The sequence below is a fragment of the Plectropomus leopardus genome, chromosome 18 (assembly GCF_008729295.1).
Source record: "Plectropomus leopardus isolate mb chromosome 18, YSFRI_Pleo_2.0, whole genome shotgun sequence".
Taxonomy (NCBI): Eukaryota; Metazoa; Chordata; class Actinopteri; order Perciformes; family Serranidae; genus Plectropomus; species Plectropomus leopardus.
Genome location: NC_056480.1, coordinates 28,305,072 through 28,324,250, shown reverse-complemented (window position 1 = coordinate 28,324,250; position 19,179 = coordinate 28,305,072). Strand labels below are relative to the sequence as shown.

The 19,179-nt window shown below is 40.0% G+C and overlaps 1 protein-coding gene across 1 annotated transcript in view; it reads right to left on the bottom strand.

Annotated features, from left to right (window-relative positions):
- LOC121958199 (triple functional domain protein) overlaps positions 1 to 19,179 on the bottom strand; it is a 120,661-nt gene that overhangs the window by 47,520 nt on the left and 53,962 nt on the right. Inside the window, exons 5-13 of the mRNA XM_042507071.1 lie at positions 17,407 to 17,599; positions 11,284 to 11,388; positions 10,472 to 10,668; positions 8,600 to 8,855; positions 6,889 to 7,011; positions 5,732 to 5,923; positions 3,954 to 4,085; positions 3,036 to 3,266; positions 2,217 to 2,339 (exon numbers count right to left, since the gene is read on the bottom strand). Of these exons, the coding sequence (XP_042363005.1) occupies positions 2,217 to 2,339; positions 3,036 to 3,266; positions 3,954 to 4,085; positions 5,732 to 5,923; positions 6,889 to 7,011; positions 8,600 to 8,855; positions 10,472 to 10,668; positions 11,284 to 11,388; positions 17,407 to 17,599 (1,552 nt within the window). The remainder of the gene's footprint in view (positions 1 to 2,216; positions 2,340 to 3,035; positions 3,267 to 3,953; positions 4,086 to 5,731; positions 5,924 to 6,888; positions 7,012 to 8,599; positions 8,856 to 10,471; positions 10,669 to 11,283; positions 11,389 to 17,406; positions 17,600 to 19,179) is intronic.

Genomic DNA, 19,179 nt, shown 5'->3' with positions numbered 1-19,179 from the left:
AGTTAGCAAGAAATCTGTGAAAGTACAAAAATTACCTGAAGATTTGCCAAAAAAATGAAAATTAAAAAAAAAAGACAGAAATGACCTGAAAAAAAAAAGCTTAAAAATTATAATAATTCTGTGAAATAATTTAAAGTATATTTATTATAAATGGACATTTTCCCAGGCATTTTAAAAAAAAATCCACTAATTTCTTTTGTTTGTGTCTCCCTTGTTTACATCCCCAGTATTACTGTCTTCTTTGGTGCTCATGGTGTCGGTAAAATTAACACATATTGTGTGCGTGATCTAAGCAGCTAACTAACGTTTACTCCAGCAGGTAGCCATAAAAATGGCTTTATACATCCAAAGAAAATGACCTGCATGGTAACCAGGCCTCTTATTGAGACAGGCCTTTATCTGTCAAAATGTGTTGCCACATAGGGCTGGTGAAAGGGCCATGGCATCTAATTTGGACGAGGCCTTAATTTCAAGTTTTACAGCAAACTTTTATTAGCCTGCTAGAATAAAACCAAAAGCTTTTTCAGTCCACTAGATACATGTTGCTGTACTGAAAATGATTGAAGTGAGATGAACACACTGAAACTTTATCTTATTGGATGAAACAAATTTGTTTTCTTTTGGGGACAAAATTTGCTGCTGAAAAAAGCTAATAAATAGAAGTATTTCACAATATATATTATCGCAGTGTGCTCCATATGACAGCGTGGTGCAATAAATAATATGTATTTCAACAGAGCTAGAAAATGTTTTTGTGGCAGTGGAGGAGTTACTGGTGGCTGCACGCCACAAATAAATGAATGTGTGGGAAACCCTGATAGAACGATTTTAACCTTCCGACCACCTAAGGCGCTTTCGAACCACGTGTCAAATTTACCCATTCACACACACATTCAAACACAAGTGGTCGAGGCTACCGTCTTAGGTGCCACCTGCAACTCAGTTTATACACACTGAAACACTGATGAAACACTGATAAAACAACAATCAGGAGGGGCGTCGGGTGGCTCAGTGGATATAAAAGGCGCCCCATAAATGAAGGCAATGTCCTTGCCGCAGCAGCCGTGGGTTCAATTCCAGCTTCCGGCCCTTTGCTACATATCATTCCCTCTCTCTCCCCCTTTCACGCTATTGATCTTCTGTCCTGTGTAATAAAGGCAAAAATGCCAAAAAAATAATCTTAAAAAAAAAAACAACAACAACAACAAATGGGAGTAATTTGATGTTTAGCATTTTCTGGAAGGACACTGCGACCTGCGGAGTGGAGGAGCCAGGGATCATCCTATTAGTATTAGTGGATGACCTGCTCTAACTCCTTCACCATAGTCGCCCCACTAATGATGTCGTTGTGATGTGATGAGAGCTTTAGTCATTGAGGAGAGATGCATTTCCTCCCAGTAGTTGCAGTAACCATCATGGGATCTGAAAAAAAATCTACTGATTGCCCTAGTCAGGGAGCTGAAGGGGAGGGGGAGTCAGTACATGTAGAGGAGAAGGTACAAGGCGGGTTTCCATTGCAGATTTGTGCCAAACTTAAGCGACATTTTAGAAATGTCAATAAAACGCAATTGCGAGATGACTGCATTTCCACTGAGTGATGCTCTGTGACCATCACCTCTGGTGTTAACATCCCAAGAAACATGGTGATTGATGCTCAAAACATTAGCAGCTGTATTTCTATTGCAGCATCATGTGAGCTAGAAAAGCCAAAAAATGTTTCCATTGCAGTTTTGTGAAATATGTCTTTGAAAAAACTTTTTTGCGACTAAGGGGAGTTTTTTAAATTGACTTGTTTCCATAAAGTGTATTTTATAATTGCAATTTCATTTTGTGCAATTTGAGGGTTAATGTGAACCCGCCCACTGATTGAAACAGACAGCAGAACAGAGTTTTTGGTTATGTTATCCAGCAGATAGTGAGCTGGAGTTTTCATTTACATGCCTATTTTTGGTTTGTTGCAAAAAAGCAAAGTATAGGTAAACGCATGTTGGTAACGTAAAAAAACTGTACATTAATCCCTAAAGTGGAAAAAACACAGTATCATTGCAGATTTAACTGTTGCTTTCTTGTAGCTGTGATAAAAAATATTAATTATGTCTGACACTCGCTGCTAACTATATGCTATTTGAGCACCAGGGAATCCATCTGCCAACGTAGTGATTTTCTTGGTTTCAAGCATGTGGAGAGTGAGAGTTACAGAAGGAGAACTGACTCACCTGTGCTACTTCCTCAAAGTCTTCGTGCCGTTTCTGCAGAGCCCGGGCTCGGTGCAGGGACTTTCCCACGCCTGTGTGTTTGCTGAGGAAGGCCTCTCCGTGGTTTTCTATCCAGTCCAGCACCTGTGCACAGACACCACATGTCCACACAGTGAGACAAGCAATGGGAAATAGGCGACCACAAGAGGGCGGTATGAGGTGGTGGATGAGCCATGAGTGGTGATGACAATCAGGAGAGTGTTTAAGAACAGAAGACTGACAGACATAATGAGGAGTATTTTATGAGGCGTCTCACTGAGCCTGCCTCTCTCACACTCCTCTGTCCTTCACGCCTAAAACGCATGAACAGCATCTGCATGGACATATGACCCAATTCAGTTGCCATAGTAACAGTTGCCATGTCAACACACCAAGGAATGCCCATGATTTTTGGACAGAATGCTGCTGTATTATGATATCGGACCCTTTGATTATAGTGTGCTTGTTTTGCTCATTCTCGAGCCTTTATTCTGCAGACAACACTTCCATTACCGGCTTTTAGCCAACGTTCCTTCCACTCAAACGCATGATGAGTGAAGACGCAACTTGCTCAAGGACATTCTGAAAGGAAACATGGCTGCTGCGGGGATCAAACCCTCTATTAAGAGAGGAATTCCTCTAACCAGTCTGCTACCCTGCTATTTTCAAATTACTAACCCTCTCCATGCTACACTGAAAAAACTGCCAATTAACTTTGGTCCTGGAATAACAATGAGTCTGAACAAATGTGCATGCATATAAACAAAAACACATACAGTGTGTAGAAATATGTGTTTGTACCTGTTGGACGTCCTGTTGAAAGACACAGAGCTGCAGACGTTGGTGCAGCCGCACTTTGCGGTGTTGCCAGATGTTTTCCAGCTGTCTCTGATGATGCAGCACCTCGTGGATGATGTCCAGGACGTGGTGCACTGCCTTGGAGTAGTTTGCTGAGGCCGTTAGTGAATCGGCACTGCCTGGGGTCAAAGGTCGCTGCAGCTTGTCAAGCAGGGCTTTGCCATCTTGACTCACCTGACAAATAGTTGGAAAATACATTATGTTTTTTTTGGGGGGGGGGGGGGGTACACAAATGCAGTGAATAAAAATGAAAATACACAATCATAAACATGACTTGTACTGACTTCACCTGGAAATAAAAACATTTCCCAGCAAACTGGATAACAGTGCACATACTTTTGATGTGACATTTAGAAACTGGGAAATGATAACTGAAAGAGCCATGAGGTGGAATTATTGAGAAACAGAATTAAAAGCTATTTTTTGGCATGTTCAGTTGCAATTTTTTTTTACATTGTTAATGTTTAAAAAATAAATTCTATTTTATTCTATATTCTATACTTTAAATTATTTTCTTTAATTTTTTAAATATATTTTCCTGTTTAAAAAAGAAAAAAACAACAACAAAAAGAGTAAAGTGAGGATATAATGCTGGTTTAAAACAGTTTCAATCTTACCAAGTGTGTATTGCTGTTAAAACTTTCTGTAATCAATAGCAAAAAATGGCAATTTCATGATTATATGCAATGATCTGGGAAAAAAAACAAACGCACTGAATTGAACTAAATCATGCCTCTTGCTGCAAATATTGAAGGATATTGCTGCAAACATAACAGGCCATGCTTAAGTGTTGTTGTGATGTCAAATGCAATTTTCCACTCTTCATTGTTTTGCACATTGTAAATGAGGATGAAGTGTTACCTCAGAGTAGGCAGCAGTGATGTGTTCATACAGGCCCTGGTGGTGATGGATGGCGTCTTCCAGGTCTTGCAGCTCAGAGGGCAGATCCACCTCGCCGCACGCCTTACACCACGAGTCCACGTTACCCATGTACTGCAGAGGAGAAAACACACACTTCCATTTACACAAACTGACACTCAGATGTGAAGCTTTTCACAGAGAGACAGCGGTGGTGTACACATCCTTGTGCTTCTGCCAGGAGTCACATGGAAGTTAGATCTACCAGAATGAACACGTCACCTGAGGAGCATTTTTTAAACTCTTACTGAGCTTAAACACGCAGAAATGTCCTTGAGTATGGTTATGAGCAGGAGAATTATGCATGGCTGAGTGTGCTGCTCGTTGGCCTGTGGTGACTTTCTACAACTTTCTGTACACCCCTGTGGGAGGGGAGGAAAACAAAAAACACTCAGCAATGCTGGCCTCAAAGAAACATCACAACTTCAAGTGATCTCATTATCGTCTTCAAACATCTCTCCCATGATAATTGGAATAAGATACATGAGTAGAACAAAGGTTTGAAACGAGCATCTCAGTGTGCACAGAGGAGAAAAGGTTGGGGTGAAACCTTTGGGGGAAAAAAACAGTTTCTATTTCAGCTCCCAAATATTAAAGGCTGGTCTGATGACAGCCATGCTCCAGGTCGGAAAAGTCGTACCACCCATGTCCCCTCATTGGGATTCTGCTGGTGTGCTTTTTCAGGCTATGAATCATTCCATAGTGGTGCAACTAATGAGCACAGACAGAAATAACCACAGATAACAAATGCCTTACTTACATACTGCATATGTGTATGTAAATATATGTTAATTTAATGCATATGTTGGGCTTTACAGATTTAATGAGGCCAAATGAATATTTCACCACCCAGAGAGCGTGTGCACGTGTCTGTGTGCGTCCATTCAAATAGTTTAGTCAAACCCTGACAAAATGACATAGAAAATGGCAAAATGACACAGAGAAGCAACCCTGGCAGGTGTGAAAAATTAAATAATTTTATCCTCATTCAAGTTAGCGGGGCACTACACCGGAAGTTAGCCATTTGGCGATCAGCTTTACTCTGCAAAGCTCTGCCACGATACATCTCTAGTGTGTTTTCTATATGTGCCTAACAATGTGGGTAATTTTATACTGTGGAAACTTATGGGGTTTTTTTGGCTTCATGCACCACAGAGAAGCAACCCTGGCAGGAGACAGTCACTCACCTATATTCATTTAAGAGTAACTAAGCCCCCAGCCACTTTTTTCAGTTGAAAAGCAATATATATGGGTATGAAGTATTGGTGCTGATTGGTGCTGATTGATTCAGGTCCAAGGTCCCCCCCCCCCAAAACACCCTGGGAGTGTATGGGGGGGGGGGGGGGGGGGTGGTGGGCCGGGGGGCGGAGGCTTGGGGGGCGGATCGAGAGGCAGCACGATTGGGTGACTGGCCATGTCTTAGCCACCTTTCCAACCCTACCCATTTCCTTCATCATTTAGGTCATTTGAAAGGAAAATGTCCAAATATGTGCTAGTTCCAGCCTCTCAAATGTGAAGACATTAAGTGATGTTTTTGTTTTTCATAAAAACAAATTGAATATATTTCAGTGTAGTACAGTCATTCAAACAAAACAAGCAAAAGATTGGGCACAGGAAACTAGATAAAATGATTATTTGATTAACTGACTCAATATTCACCAGATGAATCTTAAATGAAATTCATCTTTAGTTGCAGCCCTGCACTGTGCTGCATGACTCACCTGGTCACATTTCTGGTGAAAGCTGGCTGACATCTCCAACAGCGTGCTGCGTTCATCCAGCGCAGCGGCGAAGGCCTTCCACTCCTGCTCCAGCTGGCCTGAGATCTGCTTGATCTGCTGAGAGGCGTAGTGACCTGACTCCAGCAACCGGTTGCCCACCGACATGATGCGGTTGATGTTCACATACACATTCTGCACAGCGGGACAAGGATAGAGAAAGAGACATCTAAATGGAAGCATTGTGGGTAAATTAACCCTTTGTTAACTGGAACTTCAGTTTTTTTTTGTGCTGTGTTCAGATGCCTTTCACATACATTTAAATCTTTGAAACCTGAACACATTGATTTGACTTTCAAAAGGCAATGAGCAACCTGGCAAGAGATCTCCTACAAATTGCAAGAAATTAGGAAAAGGTGACAAGAAAATGAGCAGAAAATTATTTTAAGTCAATAATAATTAAAAAATAAAGAAAAATGTCCAGAAAACTACATTTATAATAATAATGAAATAATAATAATAATAATAATAATAATAATAATAATATATATTATCATAGTTGGTAGTAGTAGTAGTAGTAGTAGTAGTATTACACTAAGTATTTTATCTATATATTTACATATATTTTTTTAATTTCATTTCTTTTTTGGCTAAATTTAAGGAAATTTGCAACTTCTAACTTCTTCCCTTGTTCTTGAAGGAAAAGCTACTTTGCAGTGGGTGATAATGAAATTAAAGAAAAATCAGAGAGACAAGGAGCCTGGCTCAAGAAAAGAGTAAATAAAGAACTGCAAGCAAAAGCAGCAGAGTCTGAGGGGCGGGCTATCGAATCGTCACCAACATTTCTCATCGAGGATAGAAACTCTAGCGGCTGGATTGATTCCTCCTCTCAATAGTTTCATAATGGTTATGTAAGACTGACTATGGATAAAGAATAGGATTACTTAATACCTGGTTGTGGTGCTGCTAGTGCGCAGAGAAAGCGTGAGTGCACACAAGCACAGGCTGCTCCAAACAAACACTCAAACAGAGCTCTAGAGGCTGACGCTAAGTGCAGTAACTATATGATTACAGAGTGCGGGGCACGGACTTGATAGTCCAAGTGGGCGGAAAAGCATTACCTCTTGCCGCGAATCAGTGCGCGTGCGCGCGTGTCTTACCATGCAGTTCATAGCGAAGTGGTTGTGCTGGGTTTGCAGCTCGATGGCGTGGGGGTGGTTGTTGCCAATCTCTGTGTATCCTGCCAGGAACAAACCCTTGTTGTGCATGATCCAGTCGAACATCTGAGGCACGAGGAACAGACACAGAAAAATAATGTTAGCTGGATGAAAAACATACACACACCAGGTACAGGGTTCACCATTAACTTTCACAGATCACTGTTTAAAAACAAACAGCTGGCACTTAGCCGTGTGACCTGAGTGTGTTTGTGTGTGCTGCTGCAGTGTGCTTAAAGTTGTCATCTTTCCAGGCCAGAATACAGAGAAACAGACTGCCTCTTTTAAGAGTATCCTCTCAGGCTCTCCCAGAGAACAAACTCGTGGCCTATGGTGTCCTAGCAACAAGCTCCTACGACTGCAGTGTATCCAAGACTGCAGCTCTCTCTGTTGCTGCAACCTGCTATTTTATTCTACTCACTCAAACACGGCTCTCTGAGTTTCTCTCCGCGTCTCTTTCTATTTTGTGCCGCAGCTGTCATCACCTGGGCTGTCTGGGAGGCAGCCAGAGTAGGTGGCTTTGTACCTGCGCAAGCTCTCCTCCATCTTCCTGTCTGTCAGGCTAGGACGTGGCGGAGTGCAAAGCCATTCAGTTTTTACCTCCCATTTTATTTGTGAAATGAAGTTTTAAGCTGCTGTTTAAAACCTGGAAACCTGGAGAGAAATCATTTTTTCTTGCGCTGCACTCCAACGCCGAGAAAAAGGCAATAAAAATAAGCTTGGGAAAATAAAACCAGAAAACAATATTTATAATCATCATTATTATATATTGAATTATTATTATTATTTTTGTTTGTTTGTGTTTTTTTCTTTATTTTTTCTTTTTTGTTCTCTTTTTTTTCAATTTTCTAGTAATTTTCTTTTAACTTTTTGTTTTTTTATTTGATTTATAGCACATAACTCTGACTTAACTGCTTTGCGTGTTGCTTTACACTCACACACTGCTGCACCTCTTTTAAATGTTGCATTTTCCTCAATTTTATTAATTTTATCCATTCTATTTTTAGCTTTATTTTTATCAATATGATCTCAATTGGTTTCATTTTCCATCGAATTTTATGCATTCCATGCATTCTATTTTTATCCTATTCGTAATCTTACTTTTATTGGTATTATCAAGAGGGTTTTATCTGTATGAAGATGCATTCTATGTATTCTATTATGATCTTATCATATTTTTACATGCAGGTTTTATTATGTCTTTATGTCCTCTATGTCTTTAAATTTGAAGTACTTGGTGCATGTATTTTCTTTGTTGTAAAGCACATTGGGCTATATTTCTTGTATGAAAGGTGCTATGAAAATAAATTTTATTATAAGTAGCAGTAGTAGTAGTAGAAGTAGTAGCAGCAGCAGCAGCAGCAGTAGTAGTAGTAGTATTTTTTGATAATATTTGGGCCATTCCCTCTGAAATTGCTCATTTGCTTCTTCTAATATTTTTGAAAGGAATAATTCTAAATTGTTGGAAGTTTCAAAGGGTTAAGGGCCAGAATAAAAAGCATACCAGTTCATGAGCCGGGCATACGCAGCATAAATCAATACCTCACAGTGGGTGTAATTAAGTTTTTGTTTATATTGGCAGTTGCCTGCCCTACAGTGATCACCATGGCTATAGATTACCACTACATCACAGCACACGCCGAATGACACCGACCTTCTCTGCGTCCTGCTCAAACAGACGCAGCTGGAAGCACTGGTCCAGCTGGAGCTTGCGGACGTGCCAGGCCTGGTGGAGGTGCTGTCGGGTAGAGTGCAGTTTGTCCAGCAGCTGGGTGATCCGTGGCACCAGGCCCTGGGTGTCGGCGTTACACAACCCCCCGCTGCTGCTGCTGCTGCTGCCGCCGCTGCCTCCACTGCTGCTGCCGTTACGGTTGGAGAAGGACTCGCTGCTCTGGATTCTCTGGAGCAACCTGGGGACGGATTTAATGTGCGTTTTAATGTCATGGTTACATTACTCATGCTCAGGGTTAGCTGCAATTGCTTTACTGAACAAAGTTCTGCATTTGTGTAAATGAGAAACATTTGACTTTACAAGCACAAATAGACAGATAACAGATAGATAACCATATACATTCAGAATAGAATCCACTGATTAAATTTTGTGAAAATGCTGGTGTTATATCTAGATTCAAGCATGATTTAAATTAAGTGTTTTTTTTAGTTGCTCTGAGTGAGTACCTTGAAGGTGGGGTCAAAAGCTGGTTGAGAAGGGGAAGTGACAATAGTTTCTTTTACTCTTCCTGTGCAAGGCGGTTCTATTGTGCCATTACGCCGCCTCACAGTTCGTTATAGATATAATGATGGAATGGGGGTTGTGTCAGAGTTGTCTCGCCTTTAATTCACTATGGGCGGTAATAACAGCACTGAAACAGTGTCTGTATAAACAGGACAGCTGGTAAGACGGGACCATGGGCAGTGACATTATGACAGTGTGTTATGGGTGTGACAAACTGCAAGAGATTTAAAAAGCAGCTGCTCGCAGTTTGCAGCTAATTCAAAGAAGAACAGTGGCTGTAAATGTCTGAAAATTGAGAAAACAGAAGCTGGGTTTAAATTAACCCTCAATTTGCGCAATGCCTAACATGTCAGTTTCGGAAAAACTTAAATTTATCACAAAAAAGTCATATTTCACAACTCTGCAATGAAAACACTTTTTTCGCTTTTATAGGTCATTGTTATTGCATTGCATAACTCTTCAAAGTTGAGCAGATCATCTGGAAGTTTTAAATCCACAATTCCTCTGTAAAATCGTGGACTATCACTTCCCAGAAATCCCTCATACATGGCCGATCCCACGTAAAAGGGTCTCGCCTTTCCTTTATCGCTCGCATAACACGCCTACGTGGCCTTTGATTGGAAATAATGACGGCTAGAAATAAAGCTGCTAATGTTTTGAACATCCATCACCATACTTCTTGGAATGTTATAACCAGATGATGATGACAGACTAACAGGAGGAAGAGAAGAGGGAGAAGTGGTGCGAGGAAACACTCCTAAAACTGCTGCTTTGGGTTGGGCTTGGACAGAAACTGTGTGCACATGTGGGGTCAGGCCTGTTTTTTTGGGCTCCCAATCAGAGCTCTGTCAGGGAGCTCCTTAGCCTCCAAGCAGAGGACGAGATCAGCCGCCATATAACAGGGACGTAAAATGATTGTTATTGACATGTTATGCCACTGTTATTGTTAATAAATTGCTGTCGATGCGTATATGTCACAAGAGAGGCTGACGCTGTTCTATAAACCACCACACCCCTTTTGATTCCATGATGTGGGCATGCTTTCTAAAATTACATACTGGAGCAGATGTTGTTTGGCTCTGCGTAAAAATGCAAAGAAAGGCATATAGAAGGGGCTTAGTAGCAGCTCTATAGCGCCATCTCTGTGTAAAAAGGGCTAATAAATCATTAAAACAGACAGATAACAGCTAAGCAGAAAGGAAAACATTTGGAATCAAAGTATGAAAGTTTCCAGCCATTGTCCTACTGTTCAGTTATAAATCAGGCAAAAACAAATCAACGACAACTGACCTCTGTCCCTCAGTGTCCAGCTCCTCTATTGGGGCCTTTATAACTTTCTTCTTCAGCGTGGCATGTTCTTCTATCATCCGCCGGGCTCCGTCCAGGTCTTGGGGAAAGTCTTTCCTTGACACGGTTTCTTGCATCTCCTCTAGTCGAGCCAGCATCTGGGTGGCGTGGCCTGAGAACTCCTCAAATGCCACACGCACCTGGATAAAAACAAGGCACCAGAGTGAGAGAGCAATACACACATACATACAGCTACAGACACAAAAGCAACTGCTTCTTTCCATTTTTATATATTTATATTTTATATCCTGATTTTGAAAAGAACATTTTGTGTGCAGAGCAGTATGAGTGTGAGTATTTGACACTACACAAAAAATAATAATGTATAAAAACTAATGTTGCTGCTAATCACTGGCATATCCCAGGCTGTGATATTCAAAACAATCTATTTTAATACAGTATATTACAAATTATCAATTTTTTGTGTTTTTTTAATACAAAAACCTAGAAGCACCATGACAAAAATCCTGGCATTTAAAGGGTTAAAATTCTGGAAATTAATGAATATTTGATATTTGTTGGTTGAAAAATTAACTCAGTGAAAGTAGAAAACAATATTAATGTATAATATTTCTTAAAGCTTGATTTTGAAAAGTGCATTCTGTGCACAGAGAGATACAAGTGTTACAGCAGGCCCTAAGGGTTAATACAGTTCATGTTTTTGGTTACATGCTTTGTTCTCTGCTTATTGAGTGAAGCATTTCTCTTGATTTTCAGTTTAGACTTGAGAAACAAGGTTTGTGGGTCAAACTCACCTCTATCCACTCTTCATGGTTGTAGTCTAGGCTGCCATCAAAGTCCGCCGTCAGTTGGGAGGGGTCAACGACCTTTGTCAGGCCCTCTAGTGACACCATGGTGGTCTACGGAGCAAAGGTGGAGAGAAAGCAGTCGAGAGAGGGATTAAAAAGAGTTTAGCCGGATTTAGGTTAATTTCAGTCAATTGAGTGCAAAATGCATCTAATCTCACCTCTCCTCCCACTGCATTTATTTACTGCCTGCTTGTGCTGGTAAAGATTTTGTTATTAATAGAAGACTTGACTGACTGACCAAGCCCTGAACCTAGCAACACAGGATTTGTTCAAGACAGCAGGGATGTGATTTTTTAGGATTTATACAGCTCAAGGTAAGTTAGACTTGAGACTTTTTAATGCCACTCGATTAAATTTAGGACCATTTTCACAATAACCAAAACTAGAGGACAATAACATGAAAGAGTTAAACAGAGTTGGGGAAATTTCTACATTTAAAAATATAAATTTTACCTAAAAAATAACTTTCTTGCGTTTTCTTGATAATTTTAATTTTGTGTTTCTCTGCACAATGAATTCCCCTGCCCTGTTTCCAGTCATGAGCTTGAAATCTTTTGCATAAAATACACCGAGCCTCATATGCATTGCCTTGTGTCAGTTTCAGTTGTGCCGTAAAATCCTCATTAAGTTGCCAGTTTTGTAGAAGTTGCATTTTCAAGTACAGTGAGAGCTACCTAGCAGACAGTGGATCCTCTGCTCTGAGCATCAGCCGTGACAGTTTTTTTCTTGATTTTGTTGGTCCAGTGTACGAGCTTAGACTGATTTGATTTATGCAAACACATTTAACCAGCATTTGTCATTATGTCATGTTCTGGCAATTTCAAAGGTAGTCTAAGTCACAGAACCCTGTGTTTCTTTTTATATCTGATGCTGGCTTTGAGAGCACTGCACTGTACAAAGACTGGCCGATTCATGATGTTGAAATGAGGGATGATTCATACGAAACCTTCTTATTTCACAACAAAAGCTAAACACAGTGTCAGCTGGCTCGCCGGAGGTCAAACTGAAAGATTTTTTGCTGATGTAAAGGACCATCACTAAAAACAAGCCAGCTAACGTTACTTGCTGTTGGCTAATGTTATATTGTATGTAATTTCCAGTAAGTATCACAATATAAAATCTGTGTTTTCTGATTTTAAAAATTAAATAATAAACATAGGAAGATAGCAAGTAGTTTATGTCTCCGGTCTGATCTCGAGTGCACAGCTGATAGCTACATGGTCTGTTTACATGAAGTAACAGAGGAGCATATTTAATGGATTCAGTGTGTACAGATAGCTTTGGCGGTACATGATGCTACGTAATGATTTGACACTCGTTTCCTATTGGGACACAATGTCAGTATGTTCTACTGAGGACTGACTGCTGGATCATGTGGGACAACTCATAAAATTCCATAAACTCGTCCGGTATGGTGTTTGGCTTAATTTTCATACCAGCCCAACCCTACTTTGTGACATTAATACGAGAGGCATTTGCGAAATTATTTAAGAAAAAATATGTTTTCAATTATATGGAGTTTTTACAATGCAATGCCAGGATTTACAAAAACTTACTTCCCACACATTTTGAAGACTTCTGAAAGCTTAATTTAAGACAATTTAATACAAATAAGACTAATTTTTAGATTATTAACTTGAATGCCTACAACTTTTTAAGGATCTGCGGGAACCTTGTTTTTCAAGAAAGCTATGCAATTAATAACTTAATAAATAAATGCCATGACTTGAGCACATTTTATCCTCTTTACCCTGCCAGATCAGCACACTGCAGCTTCACCATACCATAGGACATTATAAAAAGTAGCCATTAAAAAACACAGCATCCAGCATCCACAACCAAACAGCTCCTGCAAACACGACTTCCAAACTCAGAGTGAAACACTGAAAAACACCTTAGCACAGTTTCTCTTTGATCGCTTGTCGTTGTCCTTCACTTCAGAGTTGAGTGAAATTCAAATCCTCTCCGTGCAACAATCACCGTTACAATATCAGTTTCAGAACTACAGTAAGGAAATGTCTCCCTGTTTGGTTTCAGTGCCTCTGTGTTTCTGCTAAGCCACCTCCGCACAACACCCCCACACACATGGCCGGAGATGGATGGAGACAGAATGCTAGCGAGATCGCTTTGTGTAGGCCAAACAATGCAGAAACACGTTGTTGTCCTTGGGTAAAAAAGCACAGTGGGAGAAAATCCTGATAGCGCCATGTTCCCTTTTGTTGTTCAACTTAATTGATTTGTGCTCTGTTGAATGGTTAAGGGTGAGAATCATTCAGGGCTGTTGGGAACAGAACTGTGGAGCAGTTTATCAGCAATCACAAACGGAGGTTGCAGTCGGCTGTGTGCGCTTTGGCTCACTGCTTCCTTACATCCTGGAGAGAAACGTGTCCTGCCTCTGCTTTTTATCTCACCAAGCCAGGAGAAAACCCTAAATACACACTTACACACTTGCTACAGTAACACTCAGTGAGGCACATGCTGGGAGCTTATTGGTGGTGTGAATGCTGGATGCAGCGGACAAATATTGCACGCACTCACTGTAACTGTAGTCCTAGCAACAGCCCTGCAGAAAATTTACTGAAACAACACAATATGAAGAGATTTCTCTGCATTCAATCTTTAGAAATCTTAATAATTTTTTTCTTTCTTTTTAAAAATGTATTTCTTTTTTATTTGTTTATTTAGTTAGTTTATCTATTTATTAGTATTTAATATTATTATTTTACATAATATACATATTTATTTTATTTGTTTTTATTAATAAATATAAATATTTATTATATATAATATCATTATTTTTCAGTATCTTATTTTCTATTTTTTTCTTATTTGGTATCATTTTATTTATCTATTCTTTAATGTACTGATTTATTTTCCGAAGCGTATTTGGGCAAAAGTGTGAATACATGTATATGTTGGCAAAAGTATATATGCAAATGTGTTTGTGTTTTCATTTGCACATGAGTTTATGTGATTATGTGTATTTGTATACACATGTATATAAAGATTTTGTTTTATATTAATTTATATTATTATTTCATTTACTTTTCTAAATATATTTCTGGTCTAAAAAGGAGAAAAAAACAACAAAAAGAGGAGTGCTGATGAAATGCAATACTCTGAAATTAAAATAAAAAGAAATCTTAATAAATGTTCAGTGTGAGGTCCAGTTGTGAAACACCAACGCAGCACATACAAACACACATGCGGTGCATGCAATCAATGCCTGTGTGGCATGGCAGGGCAGCTCATGGATAACTAAACTGCCCTGTGGCATCTGCCTATTCTTCCTCTCAAACAATCAATATGGTGTCATCAGACTACAGTGGACCTGTGAGTGTGTACTGACATGTGAGCAATCATACTACACCAGCATTCACTCACACTGCTATAGAAACACAATGTACAGGAATCCAAGCACATCCTGTACAAACAGACTCTGCCTATGGTTTGAATCGACCCGTGTCTCACTGTTATGTACAAAAAGCTCATCACTGTCACAGCAAGCAACTTTAACTCTTTAAAAAACTGGAGCGACGTCACTTTTCTTGCACTGCTTTCAAATGCCTTTTACTGCCATTTAAACCTCTGAAATCGGACAAAATTGGTATGATTAAAAAATAAATAAAATAAAATGGAAAAAAATTTGCAACTTGGCAAGAAATACCCCGCAAACTGCAAAAAAATTGTTAAAAGGTGACAAAGAAATTATGTCACTAAAAACTTTATTTATAATTCCTTAATTATATATTTAAAACTGCTACAGAAAAAGAAAAAAATACATTAAAAAATGTAGTAGTTGCTTGAAATAAGTTTCATATTTTTCTATCTTTGTTTTTTACTTTCTTCTTTTTCTTTTTATTTTCAGGTAATTTTCTTGTAACTTTTTACCCATTTCTTGCTGTTATTTGGGCCATTCCCTGTGAGGTGCTTATTGCCTTCTTACCATGTTTTTGAAATAAATCAAACCAATTTGCTCTTGTTTCAAAGTGGTTAATGATACATGAAACAGCAGAACTGGTCTCAAATCAGGCGGGCGCATCTTTAAGGGTAGCTTTGGGCATTTTCAGCCTGCACCCTACTGTCTCATGTTTTGTAGCAAAGTGCCTAAAATATTTAGAACAAAGTATTTTAAAGTTGGTCCAGTATTGTCAAAGAATGCTGCAGCCAGCAGCCACGAAACAGAATAATTTGCTCCCAATAAAAGTGCTTATTTTTTGCCACTGACAGGCTCAGATTGTTATTCAAAGTGTCTGACAACATTATTGAAATGATCCCTACAGAGAAAGACCTCTTCCTTTTTTCAGAAACAGCCCCAAAATAAACAGTCATTTTAGTGTGTATACAAACAGCATATTTTCACATCTAACTGGGTGACTCAAGGCTTAATTCAACCAAACAAGAGTTTGTGATTGTCGGAAGAGTGTGAGTTTCATTTTATTTTGACATTAAATGAAGTGCGAATTACTGTGAATTTAAATGGAGTTAGGTAGCTTGGACAATTGCTATTTCCAACCAAAATAATCGTACTACTTAACGAAGAGGTCTATCTCTGAAGGGATCCTTTCCATAATGTTGTCAGACATTTAGAAAAACAATCCGAGCCTGTCAGTGGCAAATACAAGTGCTTTTAGCCGATGTAAAATGACGGTGCACAAATGCCCTAAATGGTAACACTGCAGCCTGTTTTGTTGCTGGCGGGTGCAGAATTCTGTCAGTACTGGACCAATTTCAAAGTTTCTTGGTCCTGTTTGTCATCTTAGTCATAAAAACAAAGAAAATTAAGGGTCCACGTTGAAAAATACCAAAGTTACCCTTTCACTTCAAAAGCAGAGAGCCTGCAGTGATTGGCCCACGCCGCGGTGCGTTCCGTGTTGTACCCTGGCACATATCTTGGTGTCCACTCAACTATGAAACGGCCAAAGCATAAAAATAAGCCTGTTCTTGTGAAAATATCACGAAATTAGCTGTGAAAACGTGTGTGTTCAAACATTCGTCTTGGTGATGTGTTTTAGGGCTGGATGTGATGAAATTCCTCCTCTGGCAGACAGCTGGCTGCTGATGTACGCATCCAAAGCAGCAGGGGAGAGGAAAATAATGAAATGTGCTGACAATGAGCAGCTCAGCTGGCCACAGTGGTTGTTATGACATCTCAGCTGACAGCAAATTAAGAGAAAAACGTACTTCTTTTCAGAAGCCATTCCTTCAAACTGGTAAATGTGGAATTGAGGCACTTGATTTCTCTTTCACTGGGTGCTTTGAAAGTTATTATAGCATGTAAACAAGCCACATCTACCTTCACCTGAGCAGCACATCATTACATAATAAAAGTAGCGCTGTTATGGATCGTGCAGCTACGAGTATTTATCCTAATTCTCCTCTGTGCGATAACAGTCACCAATTAGTTTGCACATTTGCTGCCATGTACAATAATATGACTAAATATTTTGACAATCATAAACCAAATATACTCTGGCATTTTCATGAATATTACTTATAAGTGTTGTTTTTATCTTCTCAACAGTTTAAAAACAGCTTTCAGCTGAAGGTGGTTAATTAACCCTGTGAAAACTGAGCAAATTTGCATGATTTCTCGGAAAAACACAGGAGGAGGGCAACGAGCAATGAAAGAAGAAATGACCCAAAAAATGGCAAAAAATAAGTAAAAAGTACGAGAAAATTAGAAGAAAAAAAGAAAGCAAAACAAGACAAGAAAAGTGCTTAAAAATATATAAAAATGATGTAACTTAATTTTAAATATGTAATTGGAATAGTTATAAATACAGTTTTTTATCAATACATTTTTCCCTTGCTTTTTAGAAATAATATTCTAAATCTACCAATTTCTTGCATTTTGTGAAACATTTCTTTCCAAGTTGCTCATTGCCTTTTTCCCCAAGAAGACATTTTTGCTTTGGGTTCAAAAGTTTAAATACTTGCAAAAGGCGTCTGACAGCTGCACAAGAAAAGTGATGTCGCTCCAGGTTTCAAGGGGTTAAGTGAGCAGCAGCCAGAGAGCAGAGACAACATTCAAACAATATGGTACTGCTGAGCATCTGTCCATCCTACCTCAAACTCAAACTTAGAGCTGCCAAAGTTGGTCCTCTGCTTCTGCCAGAAGTTGTCTGGTTTGATGATGAGGGCGACGTGGATGCAGGATGGAAAGGACTCCTGCAGGATCTTTAGCAGGGGCTTGATGCTGTCCCACTTCGAGCCGCGCATATCAACGATGACCGTGAAGCCATGTTTACACACCTCCTCGCTGGGATGGATGGAGGTCGGCAGGAGTGGGAGGAATTATAGCAGAGAGGAGAGAGGGAGGGAGGACGCGAGGGAGGGAGGGGCAGTGAGAGATTGGAGTATAATCCAGAGAGAGAGGAGACAGATGACAGGCGTGGGAAAGGATGAGAGAGGGATGGAGCGGAAAAAGAGAACGACAGGAGGAGGGAGATTGAAAAAAGGGAGAAAAAGAGAATGAAAACAAACAGTGAGATGACGCATCTTCTATACTGTGAGGAGCCTACGCAGCAAACACACATCCCACACACGCCCACGCACGCACGTACACACACCCACACCGACACAGAAACCTGCGTTCAATGAGTCACAAATGTGTGCAGAAATATAAAAAATACAAATCAGCACATTTGCACATCAGCAACCTCATCTCTCCGTGGGGCTCTACTCTGGACAACATTATTATCACATAACCACACACAAACACACACACACACACACACACACACACACACACACGCACACACACACACACACACACTACATCTACACACCTAAAACTAAAATCTGGTGTAATTATGTAAGATGTCACAAAAACTACCAGCTTGTCTTTATGATTTAAGCAGCAAAAAACCCTTTGGTAGCTCGTTTGCCATCATGCATCTCATTACTACTACGTCTTTTATTTTGAAAACTCGGACTCCTGCTTTACCTTTCGGTAGTTTTATCCATCTAGAAATCATCCTTACATCCCTTTTTTCATTTTTCCAGACTTCCATAAGAAACATAATCATCATGTGCATCTATTCGGCATCTGTAGATTCCTCAGTCCTTTTGCAAACCTCTCCCTCTCCCACTGTGACAGCCTGTCAGGAGATAGCCTGTGTGCAGCACTGTGCAGATGCTGCTTTTCACTAAAAACCACACAGTGAGATTACAAAAAAATGCAAAACATGACATGGTGAGGGTGTGGGTTAGCAATGCCCAAAGGACATAAAAAAGCCAAAAAATGGATCATTCACAGAGAATCTACTTGCCATATGGGGATAATGTGGTGACTTTAAAGGAGATGAGAGCAAACGGAGAGAGGATGGATGGAGTAAGACGGATGGAGGGAGGACACGAGCGGCACATTAGAGAGACATAAACAGAGAGATGTTTTACCTGCGAGGTGAGGAGCTGCTGCTGCTGCACTGCCTCAGCTACTGCGACACTTTGTTTTGCTTTCACACACACACTCGCTCACTCGCTCCCTCTCTCACATACACACACCTCCTCACACATGCGCTCTCCGCCTCTGTCAGTTTTAATCCCCTCTCGCTCTCTCTCTCCCTCCGCTGCTCTCTCTCTGATGATCCCTCCTTCTTTGAATCGCTTGTTTTCTCTGATACATCCCTCTCTTAGCTCAGGCTTTCCCCTCTCAGCATCTTGCTGTGTCTCCAGAACTGATTTTTTGGCAGCAAAGAAGCTGCGCCAAGCTAACTGCTCTTGAATTATTTCTCTCTCCATCCCTCCCTCACATGCTTATCTCAGCTCTCTCACGTGTTGGCTCATAGAGCCTCGTCCACTTGCTCCGGGTGTTCGCTTCTATAGAGGCGACACACA